This window comes from Grus americana, chromosome 1, assembly GCF_028858705.1.
Source record: "Grus americana isolate bGruAme1 chromosome 1, bGruAme1.mat, whole genome shotgun sequence".
NCBI lineage: Eukaryota > Metazoa > Chordata > Aves > Gruiformes > Gruidae > Grus > Grus americana.
Window position 1 is genome coordinate 122,555,073 of NC_072852.1, and position 18,820 is coordinate 122,573,892.

Sequence of the window (18,820 nt, forward strand, 5' to 3'; positions counted from 1 at the left end):
CAGCACAGCTTCCCCCGCCCCGGCCGCGGGCAGGCTGGAGCCGGGGCCGGCCAGGTGACCCTCCCTCCGGCCGCCTGTAGCTGCGGGCAGCGCAGGCCGGCCCTAACGACTCCGCCCACTCACGGCTGCCCCAAGCCCGGAGCGGCAGCATAGAAGGGAACCCAGCTGCGCCTCAGCACCGAGCACTGGGCCCCTCTCCCCCGCCAGGGGCCAGAGCGAGCAACCGCCCCCCACCCAACCCAGCGGGAGGGGGAGAGGAGAGCTATACCCCGTCCACTCTGCGCAGGCGCATCCCGCCACCCCTTCCCCAGCGCTCCCCGGCCCCGCGCTTCCCCTTTATTTCACCCGTTTTCCGGGTTAACCCCTGTGCGGCCGCGCTGGGCCCGGGCGGCGTCACCCCTCGCCAGCAAGCCGCGGCGCTCCCCGGAAGCGGTAATGCTCAGCCGGTGATCCAGGAAGCGGATGAGCTCGCCTGCCTTCCCCTCCGGAGCGGCGCTGCGGGGACGCGGGGAAGGGGGTGGGGGGAGGCGGGGGGGGGGGGGCGCCAGCAGGCCCCGAGGCGGAGCGGCCCGTCCCAGCCCCCCGGCGGGGGGAGAGCGGCGGCGTTTCCATGGCGCCGAGCGGGCGGGGGAGCCGGGGCTGAGGACCCCGCCCGCTCATGGACCCCGCCGCGGCGGCGGCCGCCGAGGAGGAGGGCAGGGAGAAGCCCCCGGTGATCTACACCATGGAGAACAAGCCCATCGTCACCTGTGAGTGCGCCCCGCGCCTCCAAACGGGCGTTAACGGTCGCTGTCGGGGTGGGGGGGCGGGGCAGCAATGGCCATCCGGAGCGGTGCGGTACGGGGGGGCCCTGGCCGGTGCCCCCCTCCGGGCCCGGGTGAAGCGTGGCCCGGGGCGGGGTCCGGCGGCGGCGGACGGGCCCGCGGGGCTGAAGCCCGGGAGTTGCGCGGGGCACAGACACGGCGGGGAAGGCGGGAGGGGGGCGAGGCGGGGAGCGGCCGTTTCGGAGGGGCGCCTCGGCGGGGGTTCCGGGCTGCCCGCAGGTCTGGGTGCCGGCGCTCGGCGCTGAGGGACGCGGTGCCTACAAGGGGCTCTGGTGGCTGCTTTTCCCTCTTTACTGGTTTTCCTCCTTTTTAATGGCAGTGGACAAACTTGGGTTTGTTTCTGTGTGTTTTAGGGATATAGTAAATAACAAAACCGAATATCACGCTTACAGGTGCTATGAGGAAGAAATTCGAATACGACAGTAAATCATAAACCCCAAACTTCTTGCCAGCGAGCTTTGTGTAGTTTTGCTCTGGCTAACAGAAGTCATGAGAAGTAAGCCATCCTCTGTGGTGAGGAGAGATTCCCACTGATGGATTCCTACTGACATTATAATTTAATCTTTAACTACTGTGCCTCGTTTTCATCTCTGAGACAGTTTATTTAACAAACTGGATCGCGTGGTTCCAGCAATGAATTAGTTCTTTCAGGTGTCAGAGACAGGCAGCTGGGATGTGTGCATGCTGGTCCCAATGTAAAACGTGAGCTCCTATGCTGTTACAGGTATAGAGGATTGCACACAAAGTTCACTGAAAACAAGTGTGTGAGCTAGACTGGACATTAGGAGCCATTTCTTTATCGAGAGGGTGGTCAAACCCTGGAACAGGCTTCCTAGAGAGGTGGTCAATCCCCCAAGCCTGTTGGTGTTTGAGGCGTTTGGACACCCTTGAGAATATGCTTTGACTTTTGGTCAGCCCTGAAGTGGTCACGCAGTTGGACTAGATGGTCGTTGTAGGTCTCTTCCAACTGAAATAGTCTATTCTATTCTAACTACATTATAACGTTCTTAATAAAAAAGTAAAGTGAATGAGATCAGCATAGTGAATTCTGCTTTTTTTAAAAAAAAAACCAAAAGGTAACCAGTGGCTGTTCATTCTTAGTCAAAAGTATATCTCTGTCGATGACATAACAAACTACATATTTGCACTTTATCAGTAAAACACTGGGAATGCTTTATGCGTGTGTGAAATAGCTTCTATTTCACGGGTGTGTATTGTCTTATTAAGAAGTCAGCATTTACTGACAATTAAGGTCTTAGACTGATATTTAGAAAAAATATCCAACTGTAACCTCATAACTATGTAACTGTGGAACTCTGTGCACATATATATTTTCTTCAGACTATTTTATAAATGTGCTTTTTTTTTGGATGCAATTCATAAACTGAAGTCAGTGGTATCTGTATCGAATCTTCTGTACTCACCTGCTTCAAGACTTTTGAAATCAATTTCACTTCAGATTTAAAGTCAGAAAAATGTACACACTGGAAACATCTGGAGTATATCATTGCCTCCTTTGTTGGTGTTACTGTTGTGCTATTGCTTAGGCTGTGGTGGATTGCTTTTTAGATTTGTTGGCTTTATCCTGTATTCAGAATTGGAGAGTCTGTGTGTGTGTGTTGGGGGGGGGTGGTGCATGTCAGTCCTTACTGTTCCTGTATGATCTGAGTAAGTCCCATATAGTTCAGTCTGTTGAAGTACATGCAGTTTTACTTCAGACTTGCTTTTTTGTTGGTAAATGCAGAAAAGAACTTTGGCCTCTTTGTGCAAGGAAAATTTCAAAATTCCAAACATTTAATTTTATCAGATTTTCTATCAAGCCCAATTATATGATATTGAAAAGAATATTAATTTCCTATAGTAAGTGAGCATACTTTGTGGTTGCAAAATGTTTTGGACTTACCACCATACAGTATGGTAGCAGCATACTTGCAAATGAAATACGAGATGAACATTATGTATCACTGGTATGCCTTGCTGCTGGACTAAAGGAATCATTTCTAAAGGAATCATTTCTGGTGCTGTGAACAAGCATGACAGTGGTTTCTTTACTGGTATGGACTAGGGTGGCTTGGTCTGAGACAGCCTAATTCAGAAAATAAGGCTAATTGAGCAAAAGTGCTCAGTGATGACCGGTCTGGTAAATGTAGTAAGGGTGACTTACTACCATTTTTAAACTAAAATGTTTGCTTTTAATGGGGAATGCATTTTGCTTCAGCTGTTTTAGTTTTCTTTTTTCTCAGTCCAGAGAGGTGGAGTACTTTGAGACCGCAGTATTTCAAACAAATGCATTCAACAAAAATGACTTACATGAAGGAAAGCTCCTCTAAGCAATTATTTTGCTGGTGACTTATGAGGAGATGAAGCAGGGAAAGAATTGTTGGGTCGGTATTGGTTTGTTGGAAAACACATTCAAAGCCACCATATTAGAAGCTGTTCAACAAATACAGTTTATCTTTTGTTTTGTGGTTCCAGTTTCAGGTGGTTGGAGTTGTCTGGGATAACTGCCTTACCTAGCAGGTGCATGTGAGGGGAAAACAGACCTGCAAGGGGATGGCTAGTTTGTGATTATATGAAGGAAGAGTGAAAGTTAAGTGAGGTTGTGTCTCAGAACATGAGTATTTCCTTTTGCTACAAGATTTAGATTCATCTTTGTCAGTTAAACATTTGTATCATGAAACAGTCCTGTTAACTCTTAGGGTTTATTCTTAATAAGGGAGAACTGAAGAGAGTTTTGTTTGAAATGAAACATATTTTCAACCCTGTGCATACCAGATATGTTCTGTAAACAAATATTTTTATCTACTTGCAATAAATTTGACAGTACTCTGAAAGGAATGCTTCTTTGGTAAAGAGAGTTATGCTTTCAAATCAGTGAGTTCATCTGTATTCTAACAGTAGTTATTTTAAATATTGGTACAATCCTGAATTCAGCACTTACGTATGTACAGACTTCAGCCTATAGAATAACAATGGCAGATTCCATGTGGCTTGTATATTTGATGTCAATTGCAAATGCAGCTTTTGTCACTACTCTTTTCATGTTACTACTGTAACTTCATAACTTTGTCCTCAGGATTTGTATGTAGATGCGTTATCCTTGTATTTATGGTATTTGTATTACTGGCAACACCCCATAGTTTTAATAGAGAGTTTAGGTTAATAGAATTCAGCTAGGCAAACCATCTAACCAAAAACTTCCAGAGACATTTTCTCTAGGCAAACAGACAACCATGTTTTGTAAGTGTGGAAAAAGTAGTATATTCAAGGAAAGATGCTGTGCCTTTATAGGGTTTTTTTCCCTTTTCTCAGGATGGCAGCATCCCATGTAGTATTAAATCATTCTTGTCAGTTAGGACTGAGTGCCATCACGACTTCTTTCCAAATTAGTTTGAATCACATTTTTATACTGTCGGTTTTACTAGATTGTAAACCCACTGGGGAGTTTTACTGTCCAGGTGTGGTTATGCTCACTCTGGCACATTACCTTGCAAACTCTCAATTCCAGTTTGTAGCAGTTTATTGCTACTAGACCTTGTATGTTTCCAAAGCATTTTGAGTCAGCTTCTAGCTTTCTCACTGCTGTAAGAATATTCTTTTTAGCATCATTAATTTTTTTTTATTTGAAGAGGCATTTTGAGCATTTGCATCAGACATCTTGACCTTGGGTAGTTTCTTTGCATTGTTGACTTGACATAGTCTTTAAAACAGTGCAGATTACTTTCCTAGGAAACCTAAATGATGCTGCTTCCTTCGCAGGAGCCCTACTCGAAACTTTAATTTGAGAAAGTTTTTGGAACTTCTTGCACATATGTATCAACCAGGTGTTCTGATGAAAGAACTTGTCCTTATGTAGCTGGTTTGCACTTAAACTATTAGCTCTGTCTATCCATATGAAGAGGAAGTTGCAGAATGAAGAAAATCCTACTAAATGAAGTAATTAATCGATTTTTCAGAGCTTTCCTACCAAGCTGTTCTTTTGTAATTATCTTCATGTATTTGTTGAATATTTCTTATCAGCTTGTAGTATCTGTTTAAATATTGTATGTATGCATATTTGTTCTCAGTGTCAATACTCTGTCTTAGTACAATGAACTTTTATATAAATCTTAGGAGGGAATGAGATGCATTGCTTTTATCTGGTCCATGCTCAGAATGTGCTGTGATATAGCGAGAGCAAATTCATTATAGGCCTGAGAATAGAAGAAGATTTGCAAATATCTACAAAAGCAGCATAAACAGAAAAGGTTAATAGAAGTAAAGGGGATGGTGGGAAGAATTTTACATCTTTTTGGAGTGAAAATAAATGCTCGCGGTTAAGAAGTTGTTAAATTGTTCTGGGACTGGAAGAGCTCAATTCAAAAGTTCTTCTGTTGCTAGTAGGTAGATGTTGGCACATTTTTTTATTACAAGAAGTCTGCATTGTAAGTCATCGCTATCATGTAGTTGATCCAATATTATGCTGTACATAAATATCTGATTACACATCATGAGAAGCAGCAGCATATTCTTGTTAGTGTTAACCCCTATTTTACAGATTTAGTAGTACAGCCGTAAGTCAAGATGTAAAGTTTTACTACAAGGATTTTCTTCTGCAGGCTGCTAGTGAATCAGCTAAGATTTTTATATAGCAATTAAGCTGTCTTGTGTTTCAGTTTTTAGACCTCTTTTGAACATGAATCTGGCTTGGGGCGGGAGGAGGACCTTTAAAAGAATCAAATACAAAAAACCCACCAGCCTTCCAAAATTCAGGTGGATCCACCTATAATAGGCTAGTGAATTACGAATAAAGATTCACAGCAGAACTTTTTACCAGTGGAAAAATAAGTGAGATCAGAAAGGTTGACTGTGACCGATATTTGGGCATAAAAACCTAAACAAACCCCCACTAAAGTGTAGTCTTAGCGCTGAGCTCTTTTAAAGGTATTTGAAGCCTTTTATCTCAGTTGACTGGGTTTGTCATTGGTATCAAAGAAAAATATTTGTCTGCTTTAGTCATCTGACCTCAGGAGTTTTCATTTTACGCTGCCTGTGTAGTTAGTGGGTTGGGATAACTTTCTCTAGAGGGAAAAAAAAATAATTGTGGGATATTCAGGTACTGCAGTGACAAAGCCTATAAGCATCTAAGAGATTTGGAAATTGTTAGGAAAAATTAGATTCTTGGGCATTTTTGTGGTTTTTAGGCAGGCATCAAACTAAAAAATGTCAATATTTTATTGTGCTTTTGTATCAGCTGCCTCAAAGAGTTCCTGGTAAGGTGGTCATTCTGCTTCTCATATCATTCCTGTATGGATTTGCAGCAGAGCAAGTGTCCTAGATGGGTGTAGAGGGAAGGGAGGATAGCTGTGTTGACTTCATCTACCAAAATGTCAGGCTGTAAGACAAGGAGGAAAGAATGGAGAAAACGAAAATATGGGACCAATAGCATAAAATTTTTAAAATAAGTAGTTTGAACATTCACGTGGTCTTCTGGAGCTGTATTTACTAGGATACTCAGTCACCTTTGCATTATGCTGTAACCTAAGTAAGGAGTATTTTGGCATTAGATGCCCATTTCAGTTCTCGGCTAATGTAATTTTCAGAGCTTTTCCCCAGGATTAGGTTTATGGTCATGAGCTGCTCTATAGAGCTACAGCCTGTCCTTGAACAAAAGATATAGACGTTCTTGGTTTATGTAATGAGTTTTTACAGCCATGTTTGCAATGAAGGCTCATTTGAGTAAGTTTTGTTCTTCTTTTCCTCACCTGGCCATCTTAACTTTTTGTCTGTTAATTTGGTGGACATGAAGTCTGAAGGTCATAGAACTGTTTTAATTTATGCTGTCTGGTTTGGTGTTTGATGTAGGTTTATTGTAAACTCCTGTTAAGGTTTATTTGCTTTATTTTTATGCTTTATTTGCATTTGGTTTCTAGACAGATACCTATTTGTCTGAATTTGTTTATGAACTGTTTAGATAAGTGGCAAAGGGTGGACCTTCTGAGCTTTGTAATGTGGAAAGAAAGGAAATGTGCTTTCTTCTTTCTTCCCTTTCTCTAGAAGTGTGGGTTTTTTTTAAATGTATATCATTTCAACATTACTGCTTTCTATTATTTTGTTAGTTAAAATAAGTGTTACCACTTCACATACAGAACCACCCTATACTTGGAGTGGCATCGCTTAAAGAATTACTGTGGTTTTTTTCTGTATTTGGTGTGTGTGTTTTGACATCCAGATGGGGAATAGATTAGTTCGAACATACATGGTCTAAAAGCTGAGACAGGTGCTCCAGAGGCTATGGATTAGCATTTTTTTCCTATTCTAATAAATAAAGTATTAAAATAAAACAATCAAAAAGGCTTATTAGATTTAAAATGTGAATTAGAGAAGTTGTAGAATATATTTTAAAATAGTACAAAATATGTATAAATTTGAAATATAAATCAATTAAATCTAATTAATATTACTTATAAAATAATTATATTAGACAAATTTAACAATAAGACATAAGATATGCACTTCTTATTGTTTGTTAAGTGATAAAGGATGACTCTTTAATGTTACTCCCTTGTTATCATCTCTATTGGATATTTAGGTCTTATTTAGTTCTGTCGATTCTAAAAGAAAAAAAAACCCTTCTCTAGAAGGCTGCTTGGGTTTAGTTATTATGGGAAATAAGTTATTTTTCTTCCCATATATGCATATCCTTCCTTCCCCTTTTCAGCCATATCTCAGCATCCTTTACACTTTGCCTAGGAGCATCTTTCCTCCGTTACTGAGAATCCTTTGAGTGAGGGATTAGTGTTGGGACTATCCACTGAAATGAATTTGCTGTGCTACAGTTGTGCTTAGGCATCTGGCCACATTAGTCTGTCTCTCTTTTTTTTTTTTTTTTGAAACCCACAAAACCCCCAAACCAACCAACAAAAAAATCCCAACCAAAACAAACATCAACCCCAAACACCAACAAAAAACCTGCAAGAAAATCTTTGAAGCAATTCTCAGACTTTTCTATTTGTGCAGTCTTTTGGGGTTTGTTCTAAGTCTGAATTCCAGGGTTACTTGTGTTTTGGAATGTTTGTTTCATTCCAAATTCATAGAAACAAGCAAAAATTCCTGTAGTGGTGTGATTTGGTTTTTTTTTCTTTTTTACCTTTTTTTTTCTTTTTTTTAATATGTATTTTGGAAAGGAGATCATAGATGCAGCAACTACTAATGTTTCAGAGGCATAAATACAGAAGAGAATGAGATTTCTACCTTGCTTAAGGTCTCTTGAGTCATAGAAACCTTGCACAGCACCACTCCAAAACTAGAGTGATCTTTCAGGATTTTTTGTTCTGTTATTTGTGAAGGTTGTGTTCTTACTTGTCTACTTGCTGTGAGATGCTCCCCTCCCTCCCCGTGGTCCGGTAGCAAGCAGTTAACAATTTAACGTTCATCTTGCCAGTCTTATGTTCCTTCCAACTAACTAGTCTTGATGTTCGTCCTGTGACAGTGCTGTGCTAGTGTTGCCTGCTGATAACTTCATTTTTAGTGTTCTGGGCTTGAGCAGCTCAAATGTGCTGATTATAGTAGATGCAGGGTCTAGATGAGCAGAACCTGAAATGTTACAATCCTTTGGGCGTTGGTAATATATGGTAGCAGTGTTTGGACTGTGTTCAAAAGATAGCCAATATAATTTGCATTGAAGGTCTGTTTACACAGAATCACACATTGGTGGGGGTTGGAAGGGACCTCTGGAGATCATCTAGTCCAATGCCTCTGCTAAAGCAGGATCTCCTAGAGCAGGTTTTGCACAGGATGGCATCCAGGAGGGTTTGAATCTCTCCAGAGAAGGAGACTCCACAACCTCTCTGGGCAGCCTGTCCCAGTGCTCGGTCACCCTCACAGTGAAGAAGTTTTTCCTCATATTGAGAGGGAACTTCCTGTGTTCCAGTTTGTGCCCATTGCCCCTTGTCCTGTCGCTGGGCACCATTGAGAAGAGTCTAACCCCTTCTTCTAGACATCCACCCTTTGGATATTTATAAGCATTCATAAGATCCTTTTCTTCTAATCCTAGAGGATAGTCTTGCCTTGATCATAAAACACTTTCTTACATGTATTTTATACGCCCTTAAAACCAATGCAGGAGGAAAAATTGATTGCGTTTAGAGCAAATATGCCTTTCTTAAGCTGATACTGTGATGTGGTTTTCTGGAATAGCAGGGTGCTTAAATATTGTCATTTAGTAGTTCCTCTGTATCATGGAATAATTCGTTTTACTCAAGATGCTGATTTCTGAAACTTTTGTGTGGCATACATTGAATTTTTAGGTGAAGTACAGAAAGAGTGCTTTGTTATGCTCCAGAGGCAAAATACATAGTTCATTCTTTCAGTCAGACGCCAAGCTTCATGGGCTATCATTTTGATGTGGTCATCATGCTGTTGCTAAATCACTAAGCTGTGTTTCACTTTCTATGGGCAGTAATGAGTTGCAAATCAATAGGCTGTTCTCCATGGCCTAGCTCACAGAGGTGTTGTAACTTGGTACAAGACAGCATTAACAATATGACTAACATTTGCTTTGGTATTCGTTTTAGACATTTGTTTAAAGGCTTAAAAAAGATTTTGTATGGTACACTTAATTCAGAAAAAACAGGATGAATGTGAAGAGTCATGAATAAAGTGCTGGTTTAGTACCTTTCTGGAGACTAAAGGCTAAAGCAGTGACAGTGGAGTGGTTTTTGTTGTTTGTATTTTGTTTTCTAACTATTCTAGGAAATTATATCACTGAATAATAGCTATTGTGGGCAGACATCAGCAGAGCTGGTTTTGCTTGTTCTGGCATTTAATCAGACTTTTAATTTATTTTTTTTTTTTATCTTTTTATTGTGCGAATATAGAATTATGCTAGTGGCCAGTAGTCAAAATAGTATATATGAGAAAATTGGGAAAAGGTGAGTGGACTAGAAGAGGGTTCCCAGGAAAAACTAAAGTGTGCCAGGAGATGAGATTGTATGGTGGGAGGGAAAAAGAAAGGTCAGGTATTTCTCCAGACTTAGCTCCCTGTTCCACTGGAGGGTAAGAAGATCTTTCTGTTCAGGTTGGGCTGTACAATGGCAGATGATTGTAAACAAGAAACAGGTGGAAAATTACCGGGAAATAGCAGAATTGCCTATATGCCTGTTAAAATCTTAATTGGAAAATGTAGCTCTTCAGGGGCAACAGTAGAATGTCTGCAGGAGGAAATAAAGGATTTTTTAGAATTAAATTGTGGTCTCTGGTAGAGGAGAATGCAGCCTGCCAAAGATGAGGCAGTAAGGGGGAAGTACAGGGAAGGGAGCAATAGCTGTGGTAACTCAGGGCAATATGCAGATGAGAGATATAATAAGCGATACCATTGAACTATTATGGGCCAGCTCATTCTCCTAGATTTAGAGAATGCATATGACATAACAGATTTTAGAACTATGATCAAATGCAGTGGCAAATATATTTTTGACCTCACATCTCATTTGGATGTGTCTGCCAGATGTCAAATGCCATGTTTTCTGTTTAAGTATCACGAAAGATTATATGGGTATTATGCTTTGGCTGGTATGGTCAACCAGTCAATATGGGTTCAAACATGTCTGACAAAGTGCCTTATTCCAGAGTTTACCATCTCTTTGCTCAGAGATGCTGATAGCAAGTTCTTCCAACTTCTGATGGCTTTAAACTTGTCTTCTCATGTCCTCCCTGTACCCAAAGGAAGAGAACAGGATTTAAGAATTTATATTCATAGGCTACTCATGATTGTTTTTTTTTTTTTTTGGTTGTGGGGTTTTGGGGGGTTTTTTTGGTATGGTGGACCCTACACTGTTGCATCTTGTATATAGGTAGCTACTCCAATGGTGTTGTATTTAATGCAGTTGTTTAAAGCCTAACCACAGATCTGTGTGTCTGTGTAGGGCCAGCTCCAGGGGATCTGCACCATGTTAACAGATAAGGTGTTTCTGAAGGCAGCAAGAGCACCGTGGTGGGCAGGGAGTTGCTTCATATTAACAGCAGCCCCAGAATAACAGGGAGAGAGGATTCAAACCCAGTAAAGCACAGAACATGTGCTAATGCTAATTTTCTTATGGTAGGGCCAGCTATAGAAGGGATGTAAACCACTGTCTAACCAGTCTTCTGGTTTGTGAAGGCTAAATTCTTGAGATTTTTTTAAATATACTTTGTTTAGCCAATGACTCTGGCCAAGGAGTTGCTTGTTTAGTTTTTAGAGCTGGACCAGCTATATGGATGATACTCTCTTTGGTATGTGGATTATGTAGCTATGTGGACAATTGTAATATTTATAACGGTATATGTATTATGTGCCTTGCCGAAGTGTTGTATGTGAGAGTTAAAGTGTGTGAGAGCACATGATTTAAAGAAGTCTAATTCAGTGCTAGACTCCAGTTTCCACATAACAGACAAAATTATATCTTTTTATTGAAACAACAAACCATTAATAGTATAGCTTATTAATCTCTTTTCTATAATTTGCACATGGTAACAGATCAATGCCTTTCACTTTTAGGTGCTGGAGATCAGAATTTATTTACTTCCTTATATCCTACGCTTTCTCAGCAGCTTCCTAGAGAACCCATGGAATGGAGGAGGTAAACTTAGATTTTTTTTTTTTGTGATACTATTTCAGAGCGTGTTTTTAGACTTGGGAAAGTGTCTATTTGTTGTGCTTTGAGAAGCTCTTACCATAAATTGAGTTGAATGTAGCAACTGACATGAGGAAAGGAGAACTTAGATCAAGGTAAATGTTCAGGATGATTTCCACTCAGCTATGGTGAACTTCACCTATAGAAAAATGATAGCAGTGCTGTGTTTCTCTTTTTGGTTTTGTGGGTTTGTCTTGGTGTGTGCTTTGATGTGCTTTGGCAGTCATGTTCTGAAAGCGACATGCTTTCTTCTGAAGGAGAATATAGGTAGAACTTACGTAGAATTAAATGCACTTTCCTGCAAGAAGTTTGGTATAGTACACTGTTTTCTGATCAGAAAAAAATATTTTGGTAATTTTCTTATTTGGAATTTTCTACTTTTAGAGGTCCTAGAGATACAGCAGATCTCTTAATGAAAGCTGAAAAGCTTCTAGCTCCTGTTCTTACAAAAAGGAGCATCTATCTCATTTCAAGTGATATCAAATTTTACTTAACTTTATGCAAACTGCAGTAAACATAGTTTGTGAGTTTCCAATACCAAAGTATTTCAGTTTATTCCTCTTCCCCAAAATACATGTTCATTTTTGTATTCTGCTATGTATGTCTCATCCACTAATTTCAGTTTTTAAACTTTGCAGGTCTTATGGCCGTGCTCCGAAGATGATTCATCTAGAATCTAACTTTGTTCAGTTTAAAGAGGAGCTACTACCCAAAGAGGGGAATAAGGCTCTTTTGACTTTTCCCTTTCTTCATATTTATTGGACAGAATGTTGTGTAAGTATGAGGAAAACATCATGAAAAACTGAGTACTTGGATTTAAAAATGAAATTGTTTTGACTTCCTACTCATGCTGTCCGGTATTTTTCATTTGCTTTTCATGCTTATTTGAATAATTAAGTCTGCATTGCATAAGCATGCATACCCACTATTATTGGAAATAGAACTTAGCTTGAGTACTTTTTACGATAAGCAGTATTTCTTTGTAGTGTTGCCTGATGCTAAGAGGACAGGTTTTGAATAACCTATTTGCAGTACGTTGTCACAAAAACTCCCAGGATCTAACAGCGTTACTGCAGTAGCATACCACGCTTGCTTCATAATACCGAGATGTGGCCAGAGTATTTCAGTTGTGATCTATTCGTGAGGTTAAATCTTAAGATATGTATTTTTTCTTTAGTTCATCTTCCATATGTGTCAGGTATTAGTACATGTCAGCAATCTAAACTGGGCAAGATTTAGAATGTCTTAATCCTGTTTGTCTACAGTTCACTGCTTTTTGGTTGGCCTCTGTTATGAATTAATTATCCTGTTGAAGGACAAAGATGACATCTGATCTGTGACCAATCGTATCCAGAACAACCTTAAGAGTTGTCTGAATCTATCTGTTTAAAACCAACCCAGGAGCTGAAAAAGTGCCAAACAACACTTCTGTGGGTTTTGTTATTTTTATGAAAAAACTTTTATGCAGATTAAGATTTGAGCAGTGTTAGAAAGCACAAATATCATGCTTCTGTTACTATGTGAGAATAAAACAGTTCAGCTTTGTAATTTCAAACATATTTTTGTTGTAAAGTTCAAGAATGTGTAAAATAAGAGTTTAAATTATGTTTAAAAATCTTAATTTCAGTAATCTAAAGAATGATGATATACCAAAATACTAAGATATATTTGCTGTTAGCCAAAATACTAGAAAAAAATAAATTCAAGACCAAAACCTTACTATACTTTACCTCATTTGATTTCTTTCAGTAAATGAACTTATTGTCACTAATTGTATTTGGTGTGTCTTTATGTTTGTCTTCTGTTGGAACAAAATTTGCCTTTTGAATTTGTTCAGAATGTGTGTTTGATTTGATGATTCACCACTTTTTATCCCAGGACACAGAAGTGTACAAAACTACAGTCAAGGATGACATCACCAAGTGGCAGAATGTTCTCAAAGCTCACAACTCAGTGGACTGGCTAATTGTGGTAGTTGAGAGTGATGCCAAGAAAAAGAACAAAACAAATATCCTTCCCCGAACCTCTATAGTAGATAAAATAAGAAATGACTTCTGTAACAAACAAAGTGACAGGTAAGCAATCTTTTACTTGCAAACATTTTAACCTTTGACTAGTGTGCTGATTTAAAAACTCAACTCCCTATGTAACGGGTTCCTTGTGCATTTAAGGACTTTCCTTGACATCCAGCATTCAAACTGATGGTACCATAAGACTTGTGCTTTGAAGAAGACTGACACAAGCAATAAAGGGAGAAGTTTATTTTCACTTCTTCCTGGATTCATGGTGACTTTGAAATGTGTTTCACAAAGCTTTCAAGTATCTCCTCCTGGCTAAGAATTTTAAGGGGAACAATGTAGTAATAACCAGTTTTTAGAACTTCAGAGTTTTTTGTTTGCGTAGGTGCTTGCAAAAATACCAGAACTACAGGTAGCAGGAATGAGGCAAGAGGGGAACATGAAGCCAACAGGGCTTATTTTTTTTACCATTGTACTTTCTGCCTTTCGCTTAATCACCTTTCTGTTTTGAGATAATTGACTTAAAGCCAGTTTCTTTACGTGTTTTTTTTTAAGGAAAATAATAATAAATACATGAAATCACTTCTGCTTTCATTAAAGTCAACATAATACACAAATCATAATTTGAAAACAACTTTAATACATACTGTCTTCCTTATTCCGAAACATTGCACTGAATCTATTATATATTACAGTTTTTTCTTTCAACCTTAAGAGGTAACTTTAAATGGGAGATTTTCCCCCTAAGAATGAGTGACAGGATAAATGTTTGAAGTTGAAAAGGGAAGATGGAAGCACTCATTGTACCTTGGTGTGAGCTGGCAGTGACTGGCAGGTCAGCACAAGACGCTGTACATAGACAGCACTTTCTTTGTACTTAGTGTTTGGTATGTTACAGGATTATTTGGGCAAATAGTTTGAACAACTCTGATTCAGTTTGATTTTGGTTTCTAACTGATTGTTTGGCTTGGTTTAATCATTTTGCTGTAGGATGAGATGACTTTTCCAACCAGAAATGGTGTTTTACTTGGATGAGAGATTTTCCCGCCTTTAGAGATATTGGTAGCTTTTTGAATGTTATTAAACTGAGGAAAGAAAATGCTCTAAAAGAGGCTGATTAATTCATAAATAAATGTGATTTGGTTTTTGTTTTTTTTTTTTTTTTCCCCCCCGAGAAAAGGAGTGAAAGTTTTAGCACATAGGATGTGTAAAACCAAATTGAGATACTGTAAGAATATACTATGGAGAATTATTTTAAGTGACTTAGGAAAGGCTGACTATATGTGATCTAATGGATCTTGATTTGTATCTTGCATAATCCTTGCCAGGAGTAACTATAATTACCATTTTGCTGATTGTATTGCTAAGCAGATTGTTTTTTTCCTTGGGTAGCTACAGCATTACTTACGTTTAAGTAATTGGAATAATGTAGCCATTATTGGCTTTAAAAAAAGTAAAGCTTTATAGTACTCATTTTGTAGAAAACACTTAACTCTTCTTCATAAAGTATATCACAAACACACATGGAAAAGTTTTTAAAAAAGCCACCAAAACCCAACCAAATAAAAAAGCCTCAAAACCCCAACATATGCCCCCAAACAAAGAAACATAACCCTCAACTTGTTTTTTTTTCCTCTGATTAGTGTTGAATGAAAAACTAGATTTTATTCACTCTGAATCTGCCAGTTTGGCACAATGTTCAACTGTGCATTTATATGTGAATTTTATGTTTACCTCTTCAAAAATAATTTTCATCAATCTCTTTACAGATGTGTGGTACTTTCTGACCCTTTGAAAGACTCTTCCCGTTCTCAGGAATCTTGGAATGCCTTCCTGACCAAACTCAGGACACTGCTTCTCATGTCTTTTACCAAAAACTTAGGCAAGTTTGAAGATGACATGAGAACTTTGAGAGAGAAAAGGACTGAGCCAGGGTGGAGCTTCTGCGAGTATTTCATGGTCCAGGTAAGAGTCTTTTTTTATTGAAGAAAGTACTTGAGTCCTAGTTTTTAATAATGGCTTTTTTTTTGTTTGTAGTTGGCTTTCTGGTACTTTTAATGTTCTGCTCATTCTTTGAGGGTTGCGGCAGGAAATATGAAGACTGGTATAAAAGCAGCATTTTTAGATCTGGTTTGTAGCAGGTTTGTCATTACACTGTAATACAGTACTATTACAGAAGCAGAATGTTTTCAGGCTCTTGTCAAAGTTTTATGAACCACAACTGAAGCAAACAAATTGCATCTAGAAAATGTTTTAGTAATTGCTCTTGAATTTTGGGTAAATATACCATTACTGTGCCTGTACAAAGACTCAAACTTGTTAGGAAAGCTAAAGGTCTGATAGAATTAAATCTGGCGAGGGCAACTCAGCAAGTTTGCCGACGACACCAAACCGTGTGGTGCGGTCAACATGCTGGAGGGAAGGGATGCCATCCAGAGGGACCTTGACAGGCTTCAGGGGGCCTGTGCGAGCCTCGTGAAGTTCAACAAGGCCAAGTGCAAGGTCCTGTATGTGGGTTGGGGCAATCCCAAGCACAGCTGCAGGCTGGGCGGAGAGTGGATTGAGAGCAGCCCTGAGGAGAAGGACTTGGGGCTGTTGGTGGACAACAAGCTCAACATGATCCAGCAACGTGCGCTTGCAGCCCAGAAAGCCAACTGTGTCCTGGGCTGCATCAAAAGAGGTGTGACCAGCAGGTCGAGGGAGGTGGTTCTGCCCCTCTACTCCGCTCTTGTGAGACCCCACCTGGAGTACTGTGTCCAGCTTTGGGGTCCTCAGTAAAAGAAGCTGTTGGAGCGAGTCCAGAGGAGGGCCACGAAGATTACCAGAGGGCTGGAGGTGACCAGAGGTGACCTTTATTGTTACTGCAGTTGGTGCTTTCAAAGTGTAAAGAGAGGATAAAAAATTATTACTATTATGGGAGATGAGTCTTCAGCAATTAATTTTTTTTGAGACTTGAACTTTTAATAGATATGTGAACAATATCTTGTCCTGAATCAGGAACTGAATACACAGCAGAATTTACTGGCATAGCTGTGTGACTTAATCTTCCTTTGTGAACTTTCCTGTGTTTGGAAGAAATGGTTTATCTGCTGCAATGGCAGGTTTTCTTATATATGTGAATAGTAGAAGGGGAAGAACATTGGAAAAAGTAGTTCCCAGAGCTCTGTGTGTGGATCAGGACAGACTGTAATACCAGACATGATTAATATCAGTAACCTGCTCCTTGTATTGCTTGTGTGTCAAAAGGAAGAACTGGCCTTTGTCTTTGAGATGCTGCAGCAATTTGAGGATGCGCTAGTGCAGTATGATGAACTGGATGCCTTGTTTTCTCAATACGTGGTCAACTTTGGGGCTGGTGGTAAGTCTTTTTAAAGTGCTACATAAATGTTAAGTGTATTAATTTCTTCACTATGTTTCTGGTAAAACAACCCAGTGCTTTGGGTACATGGGAGAAGATGATGCTACATGGCAGTGAAGATGCACTAGGCAGTTTGTGCTCTTGTTTTATGCTGTATGCAAACTCAAGAGCACATGAGTTATATTCTATTAAAGTATTGTTTTTCGTCTCTCGGGGTTAGAAGTAATTTCTAATGAAAACCTGCGTTTTGCTCTTATTCAATGATCGTTACAAACGGAGCCCTGAAACTCTGTAATTACCTAAATATCGATCTGGCTGGGATATGGTTGCTGTTTTCACAGCTCACTGCTAAGTTATTCAATAAAGAGCTTCCTGGAAAAATGCATTCAGTTTTGCCTCAAATTACATGAGACATTTGGTAATCACTAAAAACCTGAATAGAAATATGTGCTTAATCTGCACTACAGAAGATTTAACTTTCTCTTCAAGAAAAAATTACTGTGCAAGAAGTATCAGATAACTTTAAACTGTTTTAATGAGCTAAAGCATATGTTGTTATATAACAACAGCTTTAATCAGGTATGTGTTATGAATCTGGTAAAAATATTGTGCAGAAATAATTGCAATGAAATATATTCACTGACTGAACCTGACACTATACCTGAAAGTAGGGGCACATCTATCGATGGCTGAGTAAGAAATACTTACGTAGATAAAGCTTGTTTTGAACTTAAAGTAGGCTTAATTGCTGAGAAATACACTACAAACTGATTGCCACTATACTAATAACAAATATGCAATTAAGACAAAACGCCCATGGGGTTTAAATGTTCTGAAATTCAGTTATCAACTTCGCTGTGGAAGTTCTGCTGGTTTTTTTTATTATTTTGTTTTTAAAGTTAAGATATTAAGTCATTTATCTATATGATAAACTTCAGAAAGAATGAGCCAGCTCACAACCTCTGGAGGGAGGAGGAAAGGGCTTTGATAGAAAGTGGTGGTTGATTCTTGGATATTAACTTTATTTACATAGATGGTGCAAACTGGCTGACATTTTTTTGCCAGCCAGTGAGGAGCTGGAACGGTTTAATTCTCCGAAAACCAATAGACATGGAGAAGAGAGAGCTAATTCAGAATCAAGAAGCTACTCTACTGGACTTGCGTAGCTACCTATTTTCTCGCCAGTGCACGTTATTAATCTTCCTGCAGAGGCCATGGGAGGTTTCCCAGCGAGCATTGGAGCTTCTTCACAACTGCGTGCAAGAACTCAAGCTACTAGAAGTGAGTCAGTGTACTATATTCCATTATGTAAATGATTTTATCTAATGATGATCTAACAAGATTTTTGAAGCTTAGATGTCGGTGACCAGAATACAGTAAGCACCGGCTGTGAGTTATCAAAATGATGCTGCAATGACAGATTGTAACACTGCTACAGTTAAATGTTTCACCATGAGGATGTCTTTGGAAAGAAATTTGGAGACATCACACCTGAAACCCAAACCTGTATTTAGTTAAAGTTTTCTAGTCTCCACCTGGAAAGTAACTTCTTAAGCTGGTAGGTAATTTGTCTCCTCCTCTCCCGGATTTATTACCAGTCTCTTGAACTATATTTCCCAAGACTGAAATCTATAACAGTGTTGTATTGAAGAAAATAAGGCAGAGTGGTTAATATGCTGATATGCAGACTAGTAGTTTGTAACAGAAAGCAGTTTTGAACTAGAAACAGGATCTACAGTAGGGCTTCTTACTGCTGTGCACTTTGATTGCCTTTTGTGGTTCTGACTTTGTAATTCCTTTTGGTGCCCAATAACACTCTCTTGTGTTATGCGTGTGTCTCTGGCTATCTCATCCAATTACAAAAGAAAGACAGAAACAAGTGATGGTGCTCAAAGGTGGGTTTTGGTGGTGGTTTTTTTTTTTTTTTTTGGTCATGTTGCATGCCTCCATGCTTTACACCTCTTCCCT

The 18,820-nt window shown here is 39.5% G+C and overlaps 1 protein-coding gene across 2 annotated transcripts in view; it reads left to right on the plus strand.

Moving 5' to 3' along the window:
• The first annotated feature begins 479 nt into the window (after positions 1–479).
• TRAPPC10 (trafficking protein particle complex subunit 10) overlaps positions 480–18,820 on the plus strand; it is a 46,894-nt gene continuing 28,553 nt past the window's right edge. For both annotated transcript variants that reach the window (XM_054813382.1, XM_054813381.1), the window contains exons 1-7: positions 480–749; positions 11,341–11,422; positions 12,115–12,250; positions 13,355–13,551; positions 15,264–15,459; positions 16,741–16,852; positions 17,886–18,133. In XM_054813382.1, coding sequence (XP_054669357.1) covers positions 659–749; positions 11,341–11,422; positions 12,115–12,250; positions 13,355–13,551; positions 15,264–15,459; positions 16,741–16,852; positions 17,886–18,133 — 1,062 coding nt within the window. In that variant the 5' untranslated portion in view covers positions 480–658. The remainder of the gene's footprint in view (positions 750–11,340; positions 11,423–12,114; positions 12,251–13,354; positions 13,552–15,263; positions 15,460–16,740; positions 16,853–17,885; positions 18,134–18,820) is intronic.